Source organism: Pipra filicauda, unplaced genomic scaffold, assembly GCF_003945595.2.
Source record: "Pipra filicauda isolate LSUMZ 115617 unplaced genomic scaffold, ASM394559v2 scaffold188_size1440453_pilon, whole genome shotgun sequence".
Lineage (NCBI taxonomy): Eukaryota > Metazoa > Chordata > Aves > Passeriformes > Pipridae > Pipra > Pipra filicauda.
This window is the reverse complement of record NW_024104296.1, coordinates 883,424-911,167: the sequence shown is the minus strand read 5'-3', so window position 1 is coordinate 911,167 and position 27,744 is coordinate 883,424. Positions and strand designations below refer to the sequence as shown.

Below are 27,744 nucleotides of genomic sequence, written 5' to 3'. Positions count from 1 at the left end.
ATGTGCATATCTATATCTACAAGCCAAGGCTCTGAAGACTCAAGTTGCTGCATAGCTTCCTTCTGTCTCCCCCTTGAATTGTGCAGTTTATTAGGCAGCCAGAATACAGTTTTCTCTGTGAGCAAAACTGTCTCAGGCTAAGTTCCACAGTGCCGGTATGAAGCTTAAATTTCACAGCCAGAAACTTATATTTTTTAATGGGCATGAGTGATAGGTTCCAAACCAAAAGGTGTCTTTGGAGGGGTGTTTTGATAAGAAATGAAAGTTTGTTCTTTCAAACTGGAGAAGCAAAAGACAGAGCTGAGAGGCCACATTTGGAAACAAAAGAGAAAGTTCTGCACATTTTCATATATATGTTCATGTGAATGTTTGTAAGCATGTAGAGGTACACACGGCTGGGAACTGCAGGGAGTGGGAAACAGCTTCTGCATTTGGGTGGTTACAGTTTTGCTTATCTTTCTTGTAAAACTGCTCTTGACATCTTAATCTCTGCAGAAAGTGCTGGCTGTGGCAGGCTGGGTTGAGAGGAGATCCTTTTCTGACTCCTTGAGTGCTGACCAGGGGTTAAGACCAACCCATATCTGGTTTAAAGTTATAGCCCAATACTAAGATGCCTTGTATGAGGATTCTCTCTCTCTCTGTACATAAGTTACATTAGGACAGACCATAGCTTTGTCTGATTCTGTCTCTAACAGTGGAAAAAAACCCAGGTGACAAGGGAAGAGATTAAGTTCTGGGCACCATGTAACAATTATCCCCAGGAAACACAAGCATAAAGAAGATTTCCAGCACGGGAAATCTTTGAACTTCCACAGTTGCTACAGAGATTAGAAAAATGAACATTTTAATGCAATATTGAGAAGGTGGTTACTGACATTGTGTATTATTGTCTTGGTGGAATAGTTGCAACCGAAGTGCTCAAAGATCAGAGAATCACAGAATGGTTGGGGTTGGCAGGGACCTCTGGAAGTAATTTGGTCCAAAACCTGGGCTCAAACAGGGCCATCTAAAGCCAGTTTCCAAGGACTGTGACTAGATGTTACTTGAATATTTCTTAGAACAGGAAGACTCCACAACTTCCCTGGACAATCTATTTGAGTGCTCAATCAGTCTCACAGTAAAAAAGTGCATCCTGATGTTCAGAGGGAACATCCCATGTTTTAGTTTGTGCTCGTCTCCTGTCACTGGGCACAACTGGAAAGAGCCTGCCTTGATCCTCTTTTTACACCAGGCAAAACAATCTCAGCTGTCTTATCTTTTCCTCATATGAAAGGTGCTCCAGTCCTTAATCATCCTTATAGCCCTTCATTGGACTCTTTCCAATGTGTCCATGTCTTGTGCTGGGAAGACTGTACTGAACAATCTGGTATTTATTAACCTCTATTGACTTTAGTATTAATTGACATTAGAATTAACTCAGCCTCGAGAAGCCAGGCTGCCTGCTGTGGATCTTTAATTTTCCAGGTTTGTTATGCAGCCTGTCAGGGTCCCTCTGAATGGCAATATGCCCCTCCTGGGGGTTTTCTTATCTTTAATGTGTCTGTTAATGGTTTCCAGGATTAGCTACTCCTTGACCTTCCCTGGTACTCAGGTGAGGCAGGTTGGCCTGTAGCCCTTCTTGAAGATGAGGGTGACATCTGTTTTCTTGGGCGCTTTTACACTTTCCATCATCAATCAAAGGTTATCAAGAATTGCCTTGCAATGACATCTGCCAGCTCACTCAGCACTTGTGCATCCTGTCAGGGCTCGTGGATTTAAGTATTTCCACTTTGCTTAAGTATTCCTTGACCTGATCCTCTTCCACTGAGGCTTCATCTTCCTTGCTCAAGCCTTTCCACCTGATCTCTGGGACCTGGAATTCCTGAAGGCCTGAAAGATAATGAGCCAGAAACTTGCACACACTTAACTTACAGTATGTACTTGAAAGTGTTTTGTTTGCCTTTCCATTTTTCACGGTCTCAGAAGTCTTGAGGACTACTAGTTTAAATTATAGTTAAACAAGAAAGTTGTGTAACTCTCTCATCGTCTCAAAATGACAAGAGGCAACCCTTGCCATCTCAAGGCATGCAGTAATACTGTGACCAAAAACCAATTTTTTATACCTATTTTTATTAGAAATTATGCATCTGTTTATTAGCCACTAGATGGTGTCTATCTGACAGTAGTAATACTTAGAGTGGAAGTACTTACCACTTCTTACTTTCTAAAACAAACACATTAAATGAATTCAGATTCTAGTAAGGATTAACTGTGTTAGCTTGAAAACCAAGAAAGCATTAATGAAATATTAGTTATTATAAATGAAATTTATTTAGGAAAAGAAGCAAGTATTTGAGCTTCAGACTCTTAACCTAGATGATGAAAATTGTGCATATTATCTTGTGAAAACTGAAGATTAGGAAAGTGATAAAATATCAGTGACCTCACATTTGTTCAAGTAACAATAAGCTAGAAAAGCTAAGTCCTAATAGATATTAAAAAAATAGAAAGAAAATTACTAAGTAACCTCCTTTCCAGTTGAAAAGAAAGGCTGATTCACTGTATCGTATTAAATAGGTTACCCCTTAATTATATGAGCTGACAGAGTTAATTATGAGGAAAAAAATTATACTTATAAGTGAGTGAATTATTTGTTTCTTACATAGAGTGTCACTTGGTGTCCTGAGTAGTTTATAAAATGAAACTTTACTCCCTTCCTCACAGGTAACCTCTGATTGACTTACATTAGTATTGACTCAGCCTCAGGAAGCCAGGATACCTGCTGAGGATTTTTAATTTTCCAGGTTTGGAGGGTTACTGATGCTTTTTTAAAATGCTAAATAAAGACAGAATAAAGGAAAGAAGGCTAAAGAGAGACAGAGTTTACATAGATTGTCTTATGCATGAGTTCTTAGAGGCGACAGGACAAACAGTGCATTACTAAACTGGCTGAAAATGTCTCTCCTTAGTGGTGTCTCTTGACATAAGGTTGAGGCCTGCAGTTATTGCATCTGAACTGCTGTGTATGAGTACATTGTTGTTTTTACATTCCTGAAAATCACATTCTCTTTGTGTCTCTGATAAAAGGTCTCTTTAATCTGTGGGGATCTGGACATTTTACAAAGGCCGTGCACAAATCAACACCGTCAGGCACATGGTGTGACTTGGGGATGGTCCTGTGCAGGGCCAGGAGTTGGACTGGATGATCCTTGTGTGTCTCTTCCAACTTGGCATACTCTGTGACCATGTGAAACCAAAACACGCCCTGTGGAAGCTCTGAAGCTTTTTATTTTCCCATAACAGAGGGGAGAATGCAGTTACAGCGCTTCTGACTACCCAGCATGTTTGCTTGCACATTTGGAAGGTAGTCAGCCCTAATTTCTGTCTGGGTCACATTACATGTCTTCTTATTATGCTTCTATTGTTCTTTCTATTACAGTCAGTAAACAAAAGCTTTTTTCAGTTTATAATTCATCACCACAAATTATGCACTTTCAGTTCTTTCTGACAACTTCTTGGAATGGATGCATAAGGTTCATGAATCTATGAAGCTCAGTGAGTGGCTTGTCCTACTTTCATAGAAATAAAGGATAAGGTTGCAGGATAAGGTTTGACCTTTTGCTATTTTAAATTTCAGTTTATACACAAATTCTGGGTTTTATTATTATTATTATTTATATATATATATATATTAGTATTTATTATATATTTCCCCTAGGTTTTTGAGTACATTAGAATTCAAGAACTTGACTATTCCCTCCCTCCACACACATCAACTGCTCCCTAAACAGAATCCTGTTATTTTGTTGAATAGTACTTTTTCTTAAGAGCCAAGAAACCAGGGGAAAACAGAGTTCTACATTTAAATGAATTTCAGAATTGCTGTTGTCTGACAAGTTGCAATATTTTAACAGTGGGGGTTTTTTGTCCTAGAAGGGATCACAATCAGTATTCCACAGTCCTTTGAAGAAAATATACCTGTAATTTAGACACGTTTGGCTCTAGACTTCAAGTACTGTTGGAGGATGCAGCAAATATTTGTTAACTAATGTTTTCAAACAAGAACTTTAACTAAATGGCTCTTGTGGCACATTTCTTCATTCTACTTTCAGGGGAAAAGGGTCAGATTTGCAACCATATTCACAAACACCCCTATAATCACTCTCTACTGGATATTCTTCATCTTTATATCCAGTTTAAGGAAAACCATCTGCTTTTACCTTGGATAGTGGCTCCGTTTTTTTTTTTTTCTCTATGCAGAACCAGTTGGCCTTTCTAATGGACTTTTTCTTTCCTACCTCAGACTCAGCTGCAATGTAATTTATCTGAGGTTCTCTAGTTGGTTTTTTCCCTCCTCTTAAAATTTTAATACAAAAAAGTTTTCCAGTCTCTTGGCAAGTTGTTCCAAGGGGGATTGTCTTCTGCCAGGATCCTCTCTTGGCTTCCATATTGCTCCATTTGGTGCACTCTCTGTATATCTGGATTTAGCAGTGTTGTGTTTCTTCTTGGGACTGTCTGGATGGAATGTGTGAATACAGTCAGGCACAAACATGGTAGAAATCTCTAAGATCTCTGGATGCACAGCAGCCTCAGTGCTGCTGCTGAGCAGTAATTCCACCCAGGTGTCCCAGATGGTTGCAATAAATGCTTGAATCCTGCCCTGAGAAAATTTTAAATGGAAGAAAAACAACAAATCTAGAAAAGTTTGGACATAGGCGACTCTACCTGGAGTGAAATGGTGGGGTGGACAGAGTCGTTACTGTTCCTGATTATCTTGCAGTGACTGACATTTTCTCTATGCTCTATCAGTCTTCCTGAATAAGTGTGCAGTTCTGAGATGGAAACTTCAATCTGGTGTGAAGTATTATCTCAGAACTGAGGACAAGTCTGTGTTCTTCACTTAATATGTGCTAGAAATTCATTCTCTGTTTGTAAGGGTAGTCATTGTTCTACCTTCAGTTTAATAGCGAATTTTCTTCCGGTGACAAAGGCCCCTGAAAGAACCAATTGTGTTCCTGGTCCTCTGCAACAGGTTTCCATTTTTCCCACTGCTCCATCCCAGCTGTCCACAAGCTTGTACTGGGAACTGTCTTGCTGAGGGTCAGGAAGGGGATGTGCACCTGGGCTGGAAGCTGGGGAGGGAAAGACTGTTTTTAAACTGGCCTTGGTAGTAGGGGCATTCTGACACGAAACTATACTTTTAGAGGACTTCTTGTCCTTCCTGACAGTAAAAACACCAGAATCTTGTGCAAATAAGTCTATTTTGAAGGCGTAAGTAATACACGTGACTTGTTGGACCATTTGCATGGGGGAATTGTACCTGATAAGTAGCTGTAAATCAGTTTAGTCTTGCATAGAAACTATTGCATATAGAACATCCCTTCACCAAAGGGGTGGTGGAACGATTTGTAAAAATGAAATGACAGCTGGCCTAGGACTCGGTATGGAAATTAAAGAACTGAGGAGTTTTGAACAGATTTCCCAGTTAGGTGACTCACAGCGTCTTTTCCTCGCTTTTTTAACTTTGTTCCTGAACATCTCCAGAGTTCTTTCCAGCATGTGTCACGCACCACATGCTCTATTCACATTCCAGGTATCCCACACTTGTTTTCACAGAGTCAAAAACGAAGTGCTTTTTTTCCTTCTCTGTTTCTCCCCCCTTCCCCAGACCTTGGTCTATTTATAAATTGCACAACTTGGCACGGGAGCACCGTGACCAACGTGCAAGAGTAGGGTTTAATAATCAGTTCTTCTTTCTGGTGTTGGTTTTGCAACCAGACAGACAAGGGTGCATTGCAGATGTCTGGTTTGAGTGTTAGAAGGGTGAAACACAAGAAACAGAGTAAACATTTTCGCTGAGGCCTTCTCAACACTTCTTATTCCAGTTATGTGAGGGAATACACTTCCTACAGGTGGTTGTTGTTGCTGTTGTAGTATTTTCATGTTGTTTATGATAATTTGCTGCAAGTGCAACTCTAGTTCAGCTGCTGAAGGCATTATGGATGATTTGGCCAAATCTTTCCTTGAAGACAAGGTTCTTACTCAAGAGAGCTGTGTTTGGTAGGGGGCCATTTAACCAGACTTTTGAAAGCTTCCCAAAGTGAAAGGCACGAAGTTTTGCCTTATGCTGTATCAACACAGAACAAGAGCCTTGGCTGCTGCTCCTGATAGGAGCAGTACACACTCCTTATCAAAGCCATTTGCCCCTTGCTTTGGGTGTCCTCATGGCACATGTGTGTATAAAGGGATATTTCCCTGCATTAGATCACAGCTAATGTGGAAATAAAGCTCATGCAATGCTGAGGGCACACTCTGGCATTCTGCAGTATCCATGAGACACTTTGGAAAGGACTGATCCTTAGCTTGGTCTGGATATATATGAACTGGATGCCAGTTAGCTGCTGAGGTACAACAAAACTCTCACCTCAGTTCTCTTTTTCCATACCAGTGCAAACTATGGGTAATTCCTTGAGTATAATGAAGTTAGACATATTTTATCCCAATGTAAATGAGAGAACATGCCAAGTTCTTGGTGTAAATATGTAAAAACTTGTAAAAATTCCTTTTCTTGACTTGTATCTTTCTTTACCATTGAAGAACACTTTTCTTTTCCTGTTCATTCACTACAGAATCCAGCAGTGGCTGCAGTAGATGTTGGCACAGGTGGTCACAGGTGTTTGTAGAGCCTTGATTCCTATTCACAGGAATTAGAGAACAGTTCTTGGGATATGTCAAAAAAAGGAAAGAATATGTTTACACTCTGTGTTTTTCTAGCTTGAGAAACTCAATTTAAATTTATCATTATGCTTCCAAGTGCTGCCATTACTTCTCCATAGGTTATTTCACTTTCTGGTGCCATGGTGGAAAGAGATTGGGCACACCAGTCTTAATTATTTTTCTTTTTCAAAACAGCTAAGCCACAGAACCCTGTACAGTTTTCTTCTTGGTAATTGCTTTTTTCCATACTGCCAGGACATTGTTGAGCTTTTCTCACTTTCTTTTGGCACGGGTGAAAATAGCAACCCCTGGCTTTATAGGTTACAGATCACATTTATCACTAGAAGGCTCAAAAATTCTAGGGGAAGCCTCATGAGCCACAAACTTCAACTTATCTGACCCTGGTCAGCTACTCTTTAATGCCTCTGGGATTTGAACACTTTCTGTGCTAATTTGACGCCCTTTGTCAAAAGAACAGACAGTTTCAACAGCTTAGATTGTGGACTATTTTTCATGTTGGCTTTGACCCCTTCGAAGCACTTTGCTGGCTGTGCATGCTGCCCAACTCTACAAACAGGGAAGCAGTAAGAAGACACAATCAGAATAATCTCCCTCTCCTCCTTCTTGTTCTGTGTTGTTAGGATGTGTTCAGTTATATTTGCCTTACTCTCACATGCAATGTGTGTCACTCCTCAGTCCAAAGGAAACTTGAGAGCAAACTGAGTTTCCCTCTATCCTGTGCTGTTCCAAGGCCATTGCTACTGTTTGTTGAATCACACAGGACTGCAAAAAAGCTATAGCCCTTCTGATTATTTCTATATTTCAATCAAGTATTTCCTCCTTCATTTCATATTAAGAAAATACTTAAAAACTCCCAACAAATGTGAACGTAAAGAAAAACTGCCTCCTAAAAATTGCCTCAAAAATTACCTGGCATGTGCCAGGTCACAGGGCAGTCTCACAAGATTCTGTTTATATTTGCCAAATCAAGACTTATGGTTATCATTTTATGAAATATACTCTATTATATCATATTTCTTCATATTCTCTCCAAATGTGATAATCCATTGTCCCAAGTGCTTAAAAACTATGCTGTGATGTGAATGCAAAGCTACGGAGCTGATATAAGTTGTTTAAAGAATGGTTACTGCAAATAGTATTCCCATTCTGACTCGTGCGAGTTGTCCTTCTGAAACAGAAGGATGACAGAGCTAATTAAGTTATTGCCCAGAAAGTCCTGAAATTTCCTCATTTATGTGCTGGTTCTCCAAGTTATGGCATCCCCTTATACTGAAGATAATGTCTCTATATCACCTTGAAGTGATTTTGTTCTGTTTTCCCTTTTATGATTTCATGTGTCTTTTCGAAAGGACAAGCAACCTTGCTTAGACATAAGCAAATACAGGAACTCATGGAAGGAAAAGCTGGCAGGATTGCACTGCCAGCTTTTCCGTGTGAGAGCCTGGAACTGTGAAGTCAGTTGCAGCTGGGATGGTGTGAGAACAGCAGGATCTGTAGTAATAAAAAACCCCCACTGTTGTTTCCCTTATCCATTTCATCTGAGCTGGAAATGACTGTGGATTCTTGTCTTGTTGTCCCATGGCTCTCTGCCTTGGTTGCAGTCCTGCTCCTGTCTCTCCTATGAAAGGAGCAGTCTGGCCCTCAGACCCAAATCCTGAAGTAGGAAATTTCAGTTCGATTTATGCTGCTGAAAGGGCTTGAGCTCAATTCAATATATGTGGAGGTTTGTCATTAAACTTTGTCAGAATAGGATTATATCTGTTAAAAGAAAGCCCGGGTCTCCAAAAATCTCATTTAACCATTTTCATTAGGAATAATTTAAATCTGGGGTGCTAAACTAGGGTAAAACCTTCTTAGTGCGAGTGAGATGAGACTAAATCTTGAGAGATTGTGCTCAACCTTTCTGAGGAGCAAGTCTTGTGTTTCTTTTATTACACAGGATATCATGAATTTCTTTTAGTTCTTGCTGCCACCACAGTGTGAATGTGTCTCACTGACTCAAAGGTCATGTCATGCCCTGAGTGCTCTCTGTGTGGCTGCTTTCTGTCCAGCATTGCTCCATCCCGTTCTCTGGCTTGTGGAATGTTTCTAACCATGTTGGGTTTTACCTAAATTTTGGTGACTTCTGGAACTCTGTCAAGTTCTTGGTGTTTTGCAATATTTGTAATCACTCTGAACAGTCCTTTGGAATAATCAGTGAGGTTCATCTATGTTTAGTTTATTTGCTGCAGTGTGATTCATGAAGATGCTGGGCTGAGTACTAGCACTTATTTATCAACATCTACAGTGGACTGTACCTCAGAGCAGAAACTGTTTTTTCAAAGCAGCTCTCCAGAGACTGTCAACTGGACAAAACTATTCTCTCTGGAGAGCCAATTCTAGGTGTACAAATAAAATTTTCTTTTTTAACAGCAATTCAGGATTACTCATCTTTTAACATATTAGAGGATGCCATCAGTATGATGTCCCATAGATGTCATTTCCATGACTCTCAACAGTTGAATCCAGGAGGCAAAAAATAGTTGTATATCTGCAAACCCCTCTGAGGAGCCAAGTATTTTCCAAGGTTTTCTACTATTTCACTGACTTAATTTTAGAGGTGCAAAATCCATGGTGTTCCCTGAGCACATATTAGGTATGTATTGTAATGATGCCTACTTAATATGTGCTCAGGAGAATGATAAGGACTGTCTTTAACTCCTCAGAACAAGAGAAGCCCAAACTGCCAACTTCACAAATCACTTCCTTTATTTGGTCATATTGTCTTCAAGATGCTCAGGGTTTTCATTCATGTCTTTGACAAGTAGTATTTTAACTTTTTGAGATTGTCAAGTAGCTGTAAGACACATTTAAAAACTATACCCTTGACACATGCTTTTCTTTTTTTTTTTCTTTTTAGGAAGTATTTTGGAGAAAAGATAGGACTTTATTTTGCATGGCTGGGTTTGTACACAGAATTCCTCATTCCATCTTCAGTAGTTGGGATTATTGTATTTCTCTATGGATGCATAACCATTGAAAGTGACATTCCTAGGTAAGTTCATCTGTGATCCACAATTTGTTGCTTGGAATTTATAAAACTATGCTTTTTGTTCTTAATCCTTAGTGAAAATGATTGCTTTTAACTTATGTGAAGAGCAGTGATGTATCATTACCAGCCCTGTGAGCATTAGAAACACACATGCATTGAGCTGATATGACATTTGAATGTCACACAGGCTGTTCAGTGCCTCAGCTCCTGAAACAGAACTGTTTAGTGAGTCTACTGCATTAACTTCTTTTTCTAAGACATTAATTTGCTTTTTATGAGTGTACATATATCCATGTTCACACAGAAAGTAATTTGAAAATCAGATTATTTGTACAAGTAAGATGAACAGCAGTTAGAAGATTTAGTGTATGCCAGCAGGTTCAGAGAAGTGATTCTGTCCCTCTGCCCCTCTCTGGGGAGACCCTCCCTGCAGTGCTGCCTCCAGCTTGGAGGGCCCAGCACAGTAAGGACATGGAGCTGTTGGATCGAGTCCAGAGGAAACACCAAGATGATCAGAGGGATGGAGCAGCTCTGCTGTGAGGAAAGGCTGAGAGAGTTGGGATTGTTCAGCCTGGAGAAGAGAAGCTTTGGGGTGACCTAATTGTGGCCTTCCAGTGCCTGAAGAGAGCCCACAAGGATGATGGAGAGAGACTTTGGACAAGGGCCTGGAGTGACAGGACAAGGGGGAATGGCTTCAGACTGAGAGAGGGCCGGTTTAGATTGGATATTAGGAAGAAATTCTTTTCTGTGAGGGTGGTGAGGCCCCGGTAGAGGCTGCCCAGAGAAGCTGTGGCTGCCCCATCCCCGGAAGTGTTGAAGGCCAGGTTGGATGGGGCTCTGAGCAACCTGGGATAGTGGAAGGTGTCCCCGACCATGGCAGGGGGTTGGAACTAGATGATCTTTTAGATCCCTTCCAACCCAAACCATTCTATGACTCTATGTTTGGTCTCCACAATATTCTCCATGTAGACAGTTAGAACAAAAATATTAAGTTTTGTGCTGTGTATCCTGAGGGTGATACACTGCACAAAACTGCCAAGGTGACACTGCGATGTCAATGTCTACTTTCAGTGTAAATAAAAAGGACACTTCCTCTTTGTTATCTGTGTCTGACTTCTGGTGGAGACAGGATATTGCATTACCAGTACTGCTGGTCACACTCATGATGGTTCCTGCATTTGCTTAAATGAACTGACAACTTTTAAAGTGAATCACTGCAGTAGGACAGGATTACTGATAGGTAAATGATGAACTGCACCACATCTGAGTCAGGGTCTGTTTTCTTAGCTTGATCTCAATGAATCTTGATGGGCTGTGCTTGACTGCATGAAAGCTTGTGCTAACATTTCAATTTTAATGAGATTTATGGCTAAGATGTATCTGCAGCACCCTCTACTGCCTTTTGAAATAGAAGAGAGCATTACTGTAACAACAGGAGAGCTGGAAACAGCTGTGTGCATTTCAAATGATATAATATTAAACATACTGATACTACAGTTGAATAGTTCTTTTTTTCATTTGAATTCACATAAAAAGCTATTTAATGATGGTCAATAGAGGAATAAACATAATCATGATATGCCAGCTATCCTTGAAGCAATGGTGCAAGTCTTTCCTTAGCTCATGATCCTGGCAAGAACACTTGAGCTTTGAACTACTTGGTTCACCTAAATGAGTCTGTGCAGGTATGAACAGCTTTCACAATCCAAGCCCTATGGAAAAAACTGAAAGCATAGTCAGCACTTTCAAGTAGGGTTTGGCCTCTTAAAGAAATAATGATAATGATTTTTTAAAGATTTTTAGAAACTGAACACATACGTAGCAAATAAGACCATGAATTAAAAAATCAACCTTACAGTAAAGATTTTAAAATCTGTTTAAAAGTCTCTTTTCCTACATTTTTGTGCCCCCATATTAATGTACGTTTTCTCAAGGGCACTGAATTTCCTCTAAGACCACTTCAGTGTTCTTTTTCATTAACTTATATCTTATCTGTATCAAATCATGTAACTGACTTCAGAGATGGCAAATTCCACTTTGTGTTTGAATGAGTTTTTTTAGTGTGGTAACCTCAGCCTTCAGTGATGCTACCTTCCCTAATTCACTAATGCAGGGCAGTGATCAGTCTGGTTGAGTGTTGTATTGTTTTTCTGTTGGTAAGGTGCCTATAAGTATTTTAAAAATTAACAAACATGGCAATAAGCCTTGAAGAAACACACAGCTTCTGTCAAGTGCAGGCCACATATCTTGCAAATAGCTTGATATCACTGCTGTACATCTCTGTTTTCTGAGCTGTAACACTCAGAGGAATTTGTGCACTTGTCATTCCTAGTAAAGAGATGTGTGACCAACGCAATGCCTTCACCATGTGCCCCCTGTGTGACAACTTCTGTGATTACTGGAACCTCAGCTCTGCTTGTGCTACTGCTCGAGCCAGTCACTTGTTTGACAACCCTGCCACAGTGTTCTTCTCCATCTTCATGGCTCTCTGGGGTGAGTATTGCTGTGCTTGTTAACAGTGTCACTTGATTTTTGGACTCTGGACAGAATAATAAAGTGCTGTTAGATTGAATGCGATGCTTTAGGAAGCAATCCTCGGGGGGGGCAGCGAGGGGCTGTCTGTGCTGAGGCTGGGGAAAGCAATATTACAAGGCTTTCTGCTGTCAGAACCAAGCTTTGGAATAAATGGAGAGCAGTTGGGTAGTTCAGGGAGGAAAAATATGTCCTTTCTTCCTTACTGCCTTGTTTAGAATCATCGAATCATCGAGGCTGGAAAAGATCTTGCGCTGGTTTAAAGGTAAACAGGCAGGGGAAATGAACCCAACTCAAAAGAGAGATTATAAGTCAGAATAATAATTTAATAAAATAATACAAGAAGTACGATTATACGGACAAACAATTGGTTTTAACCCACAAAACCCAAATGTATAACCCAGTACCCTGGGGCATGAACAGAGTGGTGTTCTTTGGGCCCCCCTGAGTCCAAAGTAAAAGGAGAGGGGAAAACTTGTTGGTGAGAGTGCTGTTGCAGTCTGGTCAAGAGTGGTGATTGCAGTCTGGTTGAGAGCGGTGATCTGCAGTCTTCCTCTGGATCCCATGAGTGGTTAAAAAGTCCCAAGACTCCAAGATTATATATCCTCCAGTTCAGGCAGGAATGCTCAGTACCTCCCTCAGGGCGGGGGGTTCCTCAATGGGTGTGAGGACAAGAGCAACTCCTATCTCGCAGGCCTCGTAACACCCAGTTTATAGCCTGAGGGCAGAGGGTGTAAAGGGTCTACTGATACCAGTTTCTGGGAAATGGCATGGAAGGCTATAGAATACACAGTTTTGGGTTACACCCATCCAGTGATGAACTGGTCCCAGCTGTTCTAGCTAGGACAGACCTCCAGGGTGATCAAGTCCAACCTGTGACCGATGCCCATCTTGTCGCCCAGACCGGAGCACTGAGTGCCATGTCCACTTCACTTCCTGAACACCTCCAGGGATGGAGACTCTGTCACCTCCCTGGGCAGTCCCTTCCAATGCCTGACCACCCTTTCAGTGAAGAAATTCTTCCTATGTCCAACCTGAACCTCTCCTGGTGCAGCTTGAGGCCATTTTCTCTATGGAGGAAATTGTGCCTTTAATGGCACTTCTAATCTTTGCTGCTTCTTTGTTCTCTCTTCTTCCTCCTCTATCAACATTTCAAGTCCTTTTAACACCTTCTGCATTTGGGGCCAGAATGTGTTTGAGGATTGGTATGGTGCAGACAGCTGAAAGGGTTTAATTTAAGCACAGAGTGCACTTCCTTGTGGGACAACTTAGTCACATAATTTTATCAAAACTTTATGGGCTCTGAAGAACAATGGGACTATTTTCATTTTATTATAATATGTTTTAAAGTATTCCATTTAAACAAGCTTGGTTTTCTTTAATGGCAAATATCCCTGTCTCACTGAGGATATCAAAACACTTCATGAACACAAATGAATGCATTGTAGTATTATTCTTATTATTTCTGGCCTCACCTCTGCCCTGAAAAGTGTGTGTACTGTACTTGCATAAATTATTGCTGGTGTTATGCCCTTATACACTCTAGATCTTCTTTATTGTGAAAGTTAAAGGTGTTATTGCTACTGTAAAATGATTTTTTTATTTCTCTATCCATTGCTCCCCAAAAGTAATTTTCATTCTTGATATAAAATAGAGCAAACGTTATTGTAATATAGCCACTCCTCAGCAATTAGTGTGTTATGCTTTGCAAGCCTATTAAAATTTTACAGCTCTTTTTAGAAAGGAGTGGTTGGTAGCTTGGTGTTGGGTCAGGACAACAGAATTTTTAAGGAACTTGCAGACAGAACATGTCATGGAGGTAAGAAGAGTTTATTTACCAGTTCCTGGAAATCCTAGAGCAGAAATTAGGGAATATGTGAGAACTATAACCGAGAAATGGAAAAAGAGGATGAATTTGTAGTCTCTCACAATGACTTCTTTTCCTATTTCAGATTGCTGCCAGTTACAGGGTGGACTGGCAGATAAAGTGCCGCAGCTTACGCTGCCTTGTCCAAGTTTCAGTGCAGCTGTTTGGGCAGCACCTGTGTGCAGGACAATTCATTTACTCTTTTGTAGGTAAATAGCATTTTCCTGACAGAGAATCTCTCCTGTAAACTTACATCCATACAAATGACCATTTCCACACAGCCTCATCCAGAGCAATTATATTTTAGTGTTAGCAATGCATCGTGCAAAGGAAAATGTTTATACATCCTTGCACTAAGACAAATTAGTAGAATCTGTTATGGAACAGAAAAGGACAAAAAGTTCCATATGCACTGCTTTTAAAAAAGGCATGCAAGAATAACAAAATTTGTTCTGAGCTGTAGCCCGTCTCCAAAAAATGTTTCCCACAGATTGGAAAAGTCTGTTCTTGGGACCATGATAACTGAGCTTGTCAGTGCACAGAAATACAGCCGGCACTTACAAAGAGCAGCAAAGTGAAATAAAGTAGCCTTTACTAACTCTGCCCAGCTTGCCTCTTAAGTATTAGATTACACCAAATTTTGGTGCCTAACTGCTAGAAGACTCTACTGGTTGTATCTAGACCTCAATCTGTTGAAAGCAGTGCTCATTCACACACTGATTACAGCTGTACACTGAAAAGAGCTGTGTGGTTGTCTGGGTTGCCTTCATTTCGCCGTGGTGTTGGACGCAAGAATTGTTTCATCCTGCTTGTCTGCTCCCATCCTTTAAAAAGTAGGTGGCTTGCTATGGTCAATATCTCAAAAGGAGTCATGCTTTTACTAGCTGATCCTGATACCTTATAAAATGCCTCCGTGATTCCAGCAATCCTGCTTGCAAGTGACCATATTCACAAAATAGAAAGTAATGCCTGGCTGACTGTGCTGAATGTCACTGGTGTTCTGGGATGATGGATTTCAGCTGTCAGAGGCATTTATTGGGACAGTTTCACAGAATCACAGAATGGTTTGAGTTGGAAGGGATCTTAATGATCATCCAGTTCCAACCCCCTGCCACGGGTGGGGACACCTTCCACTAGCCCAGGTTGCTCAAAGCCCCATCCAACCTGGCCTTGGGCAATTCCAGGGATGGGGCAGCCACAGCTTCTCTGGGCAACCTGTGCCAGGGCCTCACCACCCTCACAGTAAGGCATTTCTTCCTAATTTCTAATCTAAACCTGCTCTCTTACAGTTTAGTTTCTGTTCTAGTGTAAGTCAGTGCAAAATTGCTGATTTCAGAACAGGTGCTGCATCAAGCCAAGGAAGTTCTTACAGAGCTAAATGTGGAACTGACTTTTTGTATAAAAGGAAAAAATGGAACGAGTAATAGCACCCTATAAACTAACCAAATGTTTTTGTATTTAGGATGTCTAAAAACCTTGAGTTTTCATACCATGCTAAATGTAGCTTTTATATGTTCTCTCCTCTGTAAGGAAGGAGCACAGATAGGAGCTTAGTTGCATTATGTCTCGATTTGCTTTCAGTCCTGTCTTTAAATTATATTTATTTCTTACATGATAGGAGGATATCTGTGCAGAAAGTATTTGCAGCTAACTGTTGGAATAGACTATGACATGTAAGATCCAGGTTATTTTCCTAGTGTTCTGACTTTTCACAGAGTTATCTTACAGTGTAGATGAAGTCAAAGGAAGCTGGATCTAACTCTCCATTGCTGTATGTCTTGTGGGGCCACCTAAAAGTTCTTCAAAGTCATGTAAATACTGTTGTGATCAAACTGTTTTTACAGTACCCTTTTCACCAACTGAAAAGGTGAAGTGAAACATAGTTCAGTGGAAAATGGTGCTCACAGTTGTCTATAGGTATAGCTTTTATCAGCATGGTGGGTGTTTTTAGTTGGCATGTCCTGGTTTAGTTTTGATATCGTCATCTGAAAATAGGTGCCAGCAAGTCAAGAGTCAGAAGTGCTATTTCTAATAAATCTGTAAGTCCATAAATCATGAGCAGTGAGACAAAGGGCTGTCTGGAGGAAATAGGAATTGTGAGAGGAAAGTCAGGAGACTGTAAATATGAGAAAACAGTAAAACATCTGTTCTTTCATATTAATAAAAAGGAGAAGCAGGAGGCTGAACCAGTCACCAGCCCTTTAGAAAAAAATCGCCATGTCCATGCAGGACAAAGCCATTCAACTGTAGCACTATAATATATTGCAAAATAAGATATTTTTCTACATATTAGTGGGTATCCTCATTATTTCAGTGGCAAGCTACACCTACTTCGTGGTGAATAACAAGAGGTGATGTCTTGAGTGGTAACAGCAGATGTGGGTTCAGTTCCGTTCTCTGACAAGAACTTACCAGTGGCTTTGGGCAACCCACGTTGTATCTTCCTCTATTTTATTTGTAAAAGACAGTAGTTAATGTTTCCATGCTTTACTTGTGTTCTTTCTTTAAGACTGGGCCTGAGGCTGTTTCTTGGTGCTTAATTATAAAGGGTCCAGCATGATGGGATTCAAATATCAGTTGGAGCTTATAAGTAACACAAACATACACCGCAGTGCATTGAATTTATCTTTCTAAAATTGTTTTTTTTTTTTTTTTTTTTTAAAGCTACTATGTTCCTTGAACAATGGAAGCGGTTGCAGATGAGGTTGAGTTACTTCTGGGATCTAACTGGACTAGAGGAGGAAGAAGTAAGTTTCCTCTCCATGTGTTAATTTGCTGTATAAATTATCCTATATTTGAATATATGTATCCATAGCTTTCTCATAAGTGTTTTCTAGTCCAGTGCAGTTCATAGCTGTGTTTTTCTAAAGGACTGTAGTTGCTACAGTTTTGACCACCAAAGTGTCATTTAAGAAATCAGCACCTCTATCTTACTAGTCAGCACTCTAATATTAATAATTAATGTTGAAAAGGATTATAAGTTCACAGCAGGTCATGTTCTGCTGACAATGCCCGTATGCCATTGTGCAGTGTGCAGCAACAAAATGACACAGGATAAATACTTTGTCATATAGATGTTGCTTCATTATGTATAACTAAAATTCTCTGGGATGATGATAGCCACAGGTCACATAAGCAATATTTGCATCCAGGTCTGTGTGGCGTCTGTGATGCCTCAGATACATCATCCTGAGCTCCAGGTACTCATGAAGAGCGCTGTTTCAAAGCAATAAATGGGGCTGGTTTCTTCAGAAAGTGCTTTTCAATGAGCCATGGGGATTCCAGCTGTACCTGAATTGACTGAAAAGTGAGATATACTTGTTTATTGGCATTTACAATGTTCCCTAATTTCATTTTTAGTTCTGTTCTTGGGCATTGGGCTGTTTAAATGCCTCTGTTTAAATGCTGAACTGCTTCTCACCAAAGGATTAATTTCTGACTAAAGAGAGTGCAGTTAGTAGCTATAAATATCATATTGAGAACAGGTAGACTTTGGACCTTCCCCTGGCAGTATATGCTGAGGTGTCTCTAAGGTCAGGGTCTTATTCAGGAATTCAGAACTGCAGCAATTAGATTCTTTTATGGCATGTGGTGAGCCAACTACCTGTCTGGAAAAATTCAATGTGCCTTACCTCTCTGCATTAACCCAATAAAATGTGCTCCAGTTCCTGGAAAGTGAACTACAGGCCTATCTTGATATGATGGGAGATTCTGAATCCATTTCTTCTCTTGGTGTTCCAGTACAGTTCTTTAAACAACAGACCACAAACAAGCCTTCAGCCCTGCTACTTGAGCTCAGCTAAAAAGAGGATGTAGAGTGCAAATAACATAGAAGGAAAGTAAGCTGACATCATGAACTTCATGATGTAGGATGGTGATAATATTATTCCACTTTTACCTATTCCCCAGATAAGAATAATTGGACAAAATGAAAAGATAACCCTGAGAACAGAGAGCAGACTCCTGTATTCCTCTTATTCCATCACTATCCCATCATGCAGCAACACCTTTAACAAATGGAAGACCTCCCAAATATTCCCAAAAATTTCACTGAACACTTGACTACAACTTCCTCTATTTTTCACCTGGTTTCTCAGCTTTTTCACTACTCTCTCTCCAGTTATGACATGGGTGATGCTCACAGTATAACCCTCCAAGTCTGGGAGTTCTGATACAAGCCCAGTGCATCAGCACATCAGAAGTTTCTGCTTGTCCTATATGGAATCTCCCTGGGAGAGCAGAAATTCTATACCAATTGCAGTACAAAAGGAGAGGCTGGAGAGGCTGGAGAGTCATCTGTTGGCTCTGCAGGGTAGTTGATGAACCAACTAGATTTTACTGAATTTCAACTTGCAGTACAAGATCCTAAGGTTTAGCTTAATATCTGTAAAATGCTGTGAAAGAATCTATAGATGTTGAGGTCCTGTGATGAAGAGGCCTGACGCGGTGAAAGTTTGTGGATAGGAACTGTGGGATCAGCAAGAATCCTTTGTTTATGGCAAGTGAAGGAGTGCCAGACAAATCTCAACAGAAGTTGAAGAATTAGGAAAGTAGAATCATAAAAATAAGGCTGGAATGGACCTTAAGGGGCCATCCCTTGTGCGTGGTAGGATCAACTCTACTTAAATCATTATGAAGAGATGTTTGTCTAATTTGTACTTAAATAAATCCAGCACTGGAGATTTCAATTCCTTCCTAGGTAATCTATTCTAATGCTTTTCTATCTGTATTGCTAATAAGCTTTTGCTAGTGTTTTTTTAAATCTCCTTGTTACATGTTAATTTTTTTCTCCTTTTTTTTCCTCATCTTTTAAAGATAAAGAGAAGGAATAGTTCTGTCCTCTTTTCAACAAACCAACACAATATCATATCTCTGTCACCCCACTTTTTTTTTAGATGAGCTAGCCTCTGCTCTTTCAGTCTTGATTCCTAAACATTTTCATACAATCATGGAATCATAGAATGGTTTGGGTTGGAAGGGACTTAAAAGACCATCCAGTTCCAACCCCCTGCCATGGGCAGGGACACCTCCCACTAAACCAGGTTGCTCAGAGCCCCATCCAACCTGGCCTTCAACACTTCCAGGGATGGGGCAGCCACAGCTTCTCTGGGCAACCTGTGCCAGGGCCTCACCACCCTCCCAGGGAAGAATTTCTTCCTGATATCCAATCTAAACCTTCTCTCTGTCAGTTTGAAGCCATTGCCCCTTGTCCTGTCACTCCAGGTCCTTGGAAATAGTCTCTCCCCATCTTCCCATCTGTAGGCTCCCTTCAGGTATTGGAAGGATTTTCTATACGTCTGTTTATTCTTGTTCCTTTCTGGATGTTTTCTAGCTGATCCAGCTCGTTTTTGAAGACTAATGCTCAAAATGGGCATCTCTTCACATGATCTCTTAAGCAAAAAGTCACGGTCTGTGTCATCTTCTATCAGCTCTTGGTGCTTTTTGTGGCAAAACTCACAAAAGTTAGACCAGGTTTTGTTTGCCTTTCGTTCATGAGATTCTTGAGATTCATGAAGATGAGGATAAAGTCGTCTGTAGGGAGATACTGGCACCAGGTTTCATTGGTGGTAAATTCATTACAAGAGTTTAAAATAATATTGGAAATTGGAAAATCATGTCTGATTGAGTTAGGCCAGAAGGAACCAGAAGTGGAATGCACAAGATTACTTAACAAAGCAAGAAAAGGACAAGGAAGAAGTTCAGGAGGTTTAACAGTTTTAAGACTAGATGGGTTTAAGTTATGTATTATCAATTTCTTTAGGATGTGAAGTTATGGAACCAAAGCACGGAGGAAAACAGCCATAAAAATCGAAGAGCTGAGAAGTACTTTGTGAGAATAATATTATTGAAATAAATTGAAATAAATGCCTGCAGTGTAATTTTTCTGAACTCTTGACTATAAAGTTTTCAGTAAATTACTTTCTTTAAGCACACTGGGCCAAAATTTTGCTTCAAAAGAGTCACACGAGAGATTAATTTAGTGCCTTTATTTGTAAATATCTTGGCAAGGGCAGTCTGAGAAAGCAGACTCCCCAAGGCTTACATGCATATTTGCAGCTGGCAGCTTTACAGACTTAGAACATTTGTGTTCTTACATCTGAAAACCACAAAATAATAGGTAGCATTGGGTACAAACTGCAAAACAGATAATTGTGTTGAAAAGCAATTGAGCAACTGATAAATAAATAGCAGAGGGAAAGGAAAAAGCCAGACTCAGACCAGAACCATGACAACAGACAAAGCCTCGGAAATACATAAACACTCACAAAATCACAGAATCATTAAGGTTGGAAAAGACATCCAAGGTCATCAAGTCCAACCTGTGACCAATCCCCACTTTGTCAACCAGACCAGAGCACTGAGTGCCACATCCAGTTGTTTCTTGAATACCTCCCTTGGCAGCCCATTCCAATGCTAGATAACCCTTTCCATGAAGAAATTCTTCCTGAAATTCATTCTCTCAACCTGTCTTGCCACAAATGTGTGATTGTGTAACCCAATCAAACAGGTTGTGCACTTGTTTATAATTTAGGCTGTGTGATAAGGGATATGGCCAATTGATAAAGCAGGGGTGGAGATGGGAGAATCCCACTCTTCTGCTTGTGAAGGAGCTGGTGAAGAAGTACAGAGGGACTCTGATTAATGATGTGGGCAGTAGAAACTGTTGCCTTCCCATGAATCTTCAGAAATTGTATTTCTAGGACTTAGGATATTCCTGCTTTAGGTTTTTTGGTGGAAGAGATTTCACGTCATTTTGCTGCATAAACTGAAATAGAAATGCAACTATAAATGATGAAATTTTAGAATATGGACCAGAACTTGGAAGTCAAATGGACAGAAAATCTGCCCTAACTGAAATGCCAAGGAGTCTCCACTCGTTGCTCTTGTTATTGCTCAAATAGTCATGTTGTCAGACAGTTTCATTATAACAAGGAGGAGCTTGGATGTCTATCTTCATTAAGAACATTTTTGGTAAGATATAATTTCAAGTTAAAATCCTGTGCTCTGTAAAATGTTTACTAGCTTTTTTTGGTCGTTGTTTTTATTTGTTTGTTTGTTTGTTTTTTCTTTTCAAAATAATTCCCAAAGTCTCATTCTTCCTTTAAGATCCCTGTGGATTACTGCTGAGTTAAGAGAAAGTAATAAGGAAGGTAGACTGGGTAAGACAGAATTAAATAGCAAGCTGACTTTGTGACATTAAATAAGTTTACACATCCATCCCATTCTTTCCTAACTCTATCTTGGTTTAAATTGATGTTCTGTACTATGCTTTCAAAATTCATTGTGATCTGAGGAGTTCAATGTTTTCACCTTTTCTTCCACTTTGCAAACTATAGGAGCAGACTCCTTTTTTGAAGTTTTAATAGTACCTACTAAACCTGGAAGTACAAGATATTTTTGTTTGCTTAAAAAATAAAATAACTGTGTAGCCCTCTTGGAGAAAAAATGGTCAGTAATGTTAAAAGGGGAATTTGTGGCTACAATAGTTTGTCTTGTCTCTTTCATCCTCTCTACATCCTTTGGTTTCTTCTGCCAATGACATCTTTACTTTGGATTATTTTCCCCAGATGCATGATCTCACATTTTTCCCATACCTACTCTAATTTTCCTGTTAGGTCCACATTTCCAAATATTTTTGAACTCCTTGTCTGTTTTTTTACTAGCTTTCCTTGGGTTTCATCCCTCTTTCCAGTGAATCTTCTCTCACCTTCATTAAATTCCAATTAACACTACTTATTTAATGATCCCATGATAGCTCTGATATACTAACCAATTCATTTCAACATTCTACTTAAGTCCTATGTTTAAGAGGATGAGAATTTTATTAGGATAGTTGGGAAGGGGATGCTGAAAACCGGATGTTGTCCCTCAGGTCTTTGGGGAAACTATTAAGGGGAAACTGTTGCTCCACTGAAAAATTACATGTGACAATCCCCTTTAAACATGTTTTAAGTTGTAGACTGTAAGAACCAAAGTAGGTGATAATTGTTTTGCTTGCCAAGAAGTTGGTAAAGATGTATGATTACATTTTTTCATTCCCAGACAGCTGATCCAGAGGTCTGCCCCAACATCCTGGGACTCTATTTAATTTTGCTCTTCTATGTCTCTTCTAGCTGACATATCAATGTGCTTTCATTTACTTTCTTTTACAGAGTAGGTTTAGATTAGATATTAGGTAGAAATTGTTCCCTGTGAGGGTGGGGAGGCCCTGGCACAGGTTGCCCAGAAAAGCTGTGGCTGCCCCATCCCTGGAAGTGTTCAAGGCCAGGTTGGATGGGGCTCGGAGCAACCTGGGATAGTGGAAGGTGTGCCTTGCCGTGGCAGGGGGGTTGGAACTGGGTAATCTTAAGGTCTTTTCCAACCCAGGCCATTCTGTGATGCTGTGGTTCACACAATTCCATATACCAGTATAGGAGTATTTAAATAGTTTGAATTTGAACTGTAAAATGAACAAAACCAAATGATGCTGTATTCTGCTGCAGTTACCCTCAAAATGTTATCTGGCATTGAAATGACAGCATTTGGTTGTTTGATCCCAGCCTAAGGGCATTTAAAAATCTGAGGCCATATTTCAAAATTTAGTTTTGCGGGTAGTCTCCTGAAGCACTACCACTGTTCTCGCTCAATGAGAGTGAAGATCTATCTATTTGTCTGGGAAATGTATTCCCATAGTTTCTTTTAACTCCTTCAGTTTTATGTTGCTTTAGAATACCTTTGATAGCTGAAGTCCTGTGTACTTGCTCAGTGGCTTTTATCTTTTAACATCCCTAAACTTGTTAAATGACTTATTCAAGCTTTGTTTTAATTTTGCATTTATCAAATGTATCATATAAATGATCTGGACTAAAAAGGTTGGGGACATCTACCAGCAGCCCCATGTTGAGATATAAAACCATTTTTCTTTGGATGAGCGTCCCTTTAGAGGGACAGTCTGAACAGATCCTTGGTGTGAATAACAAACTCTTCCTTGGACTTCTCACCCCACCACCCTCTGACATCATCATCATAAGAAAAAGAAGGGTTTGGTCCTTGATTTGTAAAAATTAACCCTTCTGCAGCAAAGAACAGCTGGGCTCTCTGTTCTGTTCATTCCAAGTTTCCATTTTGCTTTGGGACAGCAGCTGGGTCATTCCAATTTTTCCTTTTGGAAACCTTTCTTCCTATCAGTGTGCACTGATATGCTGCTCTGCTTGTGCACAGCATATTAGGATAAGGCTGTTCAATGAATTTGTACTGTTTTTTTGACTAAGCATATGGGTTCTTTTTTTTTTTTTTTGATGGTAACTCCTTTGGTCTGTCAATCTGGGGTAGTTTCTAAGGTTCTATCTTTTCTTCTTATAAATCCAATGAATTTGTCACGTATGCTTTGTCAAATTCTGTTATCACTTTCTTCCTAAATCAAAAAGAAATTAAGGAGAGATGAGTTCACATCTTATGTTCTTATCAAACTGGATTGTTACCCATGCAGCCAGAATTTGCAACGTATTCTGGGTGCACATGTATAGGTTTGAGGCAAATCCTGGAGACCATTCTCAGGGAAAATTCCTACTGACGTCAATCTGAGTAAAAATTCCATGATTTGGCTTTTTGTTTTCAGAATGGGAATTACAGTTTTTCTACTCTGAGCACTCATTTGGCCTCAAAGTACCTTGGCTCACATGGTTTTCAATAAGTGTCTGGCAGCTGTACTGGCAAACTTCCAGCATCGTGGGATTCATATTTATCCCTACATGGACATTTGGCCTTCTTGAAGTCATCACAACTATTTCTAGCTTATTAAGTTTAGAACTCTTCCCATTTTCAGACAAAGAATTGATTCTGAATCATGCTCTTTTTACAGCTGAGTGGAATTGTCCCTTCACATCCATGTATGTATGGGTCAAATATCTCTGAGTCTGGACTGTAAAGAAATATTTTGTGCAAAATACACATAAAAGGAATATATAGAAACTTGCATTCCAGGAAGCTCTGTGGTCTGTTCAATCAAGGGTAAGATGACTTGGCAGATTCAGAGAAGACAGATCAACTAATTATCCAATCCAGATGTAGGTGTATGAAATGCAGTTAAAAAGGACATTGGCATCTCTAATTAGGAAAACTAAGCATAACTTGCCCAAAATTGAACAGAATATGCACTCAAAGCAAAACTGTCAATTGCAAACAGTAAGTTTGGCATTTATCTTCTCACCCTTCTTCCATTCAAGTCAGTTTTCAGAAGTTGCTCTGACCTCTGGAAGTTGCCCCCGGTGGCTCAGAATGCTGTGCTTACCAGAAAGTAAGATGAAAAAAAGGAAAAAAGCCAATTCAGATCTCCAGGTGCTCCCATAGTGCCATTAGATCTCTTAAGTCTAAAGATGTTTCTTGCATCTGACCTCTGTACTGTAGCTAAGGGAGTGTGATAAAAAATAACGCAGATCAAAAAGGTGGTGAAAACTTACAAAACATCAAGATACAGGTGTTGACTGCAGCATCTTTAAACATTTACACTGATTTGTTTAAAAAGTGAGAAGCCCATGTTCAGTGTGGGGAAACCTATCCCTGAAAAGGTACCCACCCCAAACCCGGGTGGCATCCCCCAGGATGAATCCCCGGATAGCCTATCACCCGGATTGATGGTGGAACCAGGACTGCTGAATTAACTCACTCTTTCTTTCTTTCTCTAATTATTTCTTGAATTCTTCTTTTCTCTCTTCCTTTTCATTTTACCCCTTAATCCCAAACCCACTGCTGTGTGCTTGTATAGTAGTTCAGGGACTAACATACCAATTGTGCAATTTACTATTAAGACTTTCTAATTGTTTGCAGACCCTCTGACTATTCACCATGAGCATTTATGAATCTCAGGTGCCTCCTTCCCCTCAGTGGGGGGACATCACAGCTGGTCTAGTGGAAGGTGTCCCTGCCCCCATCAGGGGGGTTGGAACGAGATGATCTTTAATGTCCCTTCCAACCCAAACCATTCTATGATTTAAATGATAGTATGTCACATACCTTTTTAATACATCAGGAAAATCTCATGATCAAGATAAATAATAGGTTGGGGGTCTCACAGTGTTTATATTCTTGTGTGCATCAGAGAATGATGGAAGTTGTGTCTGAAGTAGTTAAAATGTTACAGATACGGAAAACGAACATCACCAGTATCCCTCAAGGAAGACTGCCAAAGTTCCATGTAGCCTCCATTGTATTGCTTATGAGGATTAAATAATTTTATTTAAAATGGTTTTTGGTCTCTTCATGGCTACCAGATTCATTAAAAAGTGTTAGTAAGCCAAAAATTTTTGATAAGGCTGATAAGCAAATGTTCTAATTATAGTAAAGATGATAATATGACCAATGCTAGAGGAATAGCCTTTTTTTTGTGGAAGGTATCAAATCTAAATTCCAGGCTCTGAATGAATTCAGAACTTGGTGGGAATGAGGAGATACATGACACTTGTCCTTTCTATGAGCTGCTTTCTTTGAAAGCCTGGTGAATTTTTGCCACCATGCTTAATTTATGCTCTAATTTAGAAAAGAAAATCATATTTTGAAAGGGAACCTTGAAAGGTTGTTTATAAGGGAAACTGGGCCAAATCCAGCAGCCCAAGAGAGGTGAAGCAGCCACAGCTCCACACCCCTGAGCTGCACCTTTAGTGAAGCAAACCATGTATTCCCAGTAGACATTTGTACACAGAGCACATACACACAGCACATATCTGCACATATGCATGGACAGTACACAGATCACACAGACATGCCCAAAACACAGCACAACAGCCTTATCCTGCTCCTCTCCCTCACTGCAGAGGTCTGCTAGGGAGAACATATATATGTGTGTATATATATCATAGAATCATAGAATCGACTGGGTTGGAAAAGACCTCTGAGATCATCAAGTCCAACTCTTGATCCAACCCCTCCATGGTTCCCAGACCATGGCACTGATGCCACATCCAGTCTCATCTTAAGACCTCCAGGGACAGTGACTCCCCCCCTCCCTGGGCAGCCCATTCCAATGTCTGATCACTCTCTCTGTAAAAAATTTCTTTCTAATATCCAACCTAAACTTCCACTGGCACAGCTTAAGACCGAACCCTCTTGTCCATATGCACAAATGTACAGTGCAGATCCCCCCAGCAGCTGGGGTCACTCACTGTGCCCAACAGCTCACCCTGGGCCCCAGTCTCCCCAGATTCTGGCACTCAGGTACAAGCCCACAATGCTACATCCCCTGTCCAGGTGCTCACTCACACACACATCCTGCTCCCCCAGAGCTGACTGGGACTCCCTGGCCCCCCAGCAACCAAAACACCCTATTCTTGGCCTTGAAGACACCACCCCACACCCTAGTGCATCACACTCCCAGAGTCCCCCAGACCCTGTGATCTCTCTGGCAGTTGGCTGGGATTCTCCTGGTCCCTCTGATAACCCAACTCCACCGTGGTCTCATCCTTAGGAACTTACACTTTCCTGATTCCCAGGCACTTCACCTACCTGCTAGCTGAGATGGGCTCTGGTGGGTAGAGCAGAGTGCTAACAATGGCAAGGGACCATTCACCTTGAGTTTGAGTTGGACTCTATGATCCTTGTGGGTACCTTCTAACTCAGAATATTCTGTGATGGTGATCAGCATGATCTCCCCTAGCACTTAGATCCTCAGCCTCACACCTGCACTTCCTGCATGTGCTGTAGGTCAAACCACCAAACTGTTTGTATATGACCACCCCTTTTTATCCCCTTATCCATCTATTTTTTCACAGTTGTTCTTCCCCAGGTGACTTAAATCCCTCCCTTCTCCACCTTTGGCTCCTCCTCCAGGCATTCCATAGTAAGTCCTGTGCAATCCCTAAATGCTCTTCCCCTGCATCCTATAATGTATCAGATACCTTAAGGCAGTGATCCCCTGAGTCCAAAAGGTGCCATAGTGTTGAATCCTCTGGATAGCTCGGCTTGTGAATAAGTGACCATAACTTTGTGGGTTTTTTTCCCTTAATCATAATCACGTTTGCTTATTTGTTTGTTTGTTTGTTTGTTTGTTTCAGGAGCATCCCAGACCAGAGTATGAAACCAAACTGCTGCAGAAAAAGCTGAAAAATAAAACCATCACAGAAGACAATCCAAATGAGGTAAGATGCAGCTTACCCTTTTCATTTATGTTGGATTTGTGTTTTGCTACGTTGTGATTATATTTTTGTCTATGTCTGATAGTTTGCAAAAGGTGCTTTTTGGTGCTCTTAAACAGCCTTGTAAGTTGGTTGCTGGTGGTCTGGTGTCATGCAGGTTTTGAGGTCATCACTTTGCTGGCTCTGCAAAGTAAAGCAATTTGCATAGAAATAGGGTTGACAGGTGGTTCAGGATCTAATCTGTGGAGTAGTGAATGATTCCTAAGATAATCACTGCAAGAATTCTTACAGCAATGACCTAGAATGTCACTACTTTTTGGACTTATATCATAGTGATTTTATTTGCATAGGTAACACCGGTGTCTTTAGTCATGTCTCAGTTACACAGTTGTGAAGTTTTGACAGCATTTCCAGGATAGATAGAAAAAATAATAATTGGTTGATTATTTTTAGATTGAAGTGAGTTTATGATTTTTGTGGCTATTTCAAAC

At 40.3% G+C, this 27,744-nt stretch overlaps 1 protein-coding gene across 1 annotated transcript in view; it reads left to right on the top strand.

The window, feature by feature from the left end:
* ANO2 (anoctamin 2) overlaps positions 1-27,744 on the top strand; it is a 154,483-nt gene that overhangs the window by 45,609 nt on the left and 81,130 nt on the right. The window contains exons 10-13 of the mRNA XM_039380172.1: positions 9,617-9,751; positions 12,081-12,241; positions 16,812-16,894; positions 27,173-27,256. Of these exons, the coding sequence (XP_039236106.1) occupies positions 9,617-9,751; positions 12,081-12,241; positions 16,812-16,894; positions 27,173-27,256 (463 nt within the window). The remainder of the gene's footprint in view (positions 1-9,616; positions 9,752-12,080; positions 12,242-16,811; positions 16,895-27,172; positions 27,257-27,744) is intronic.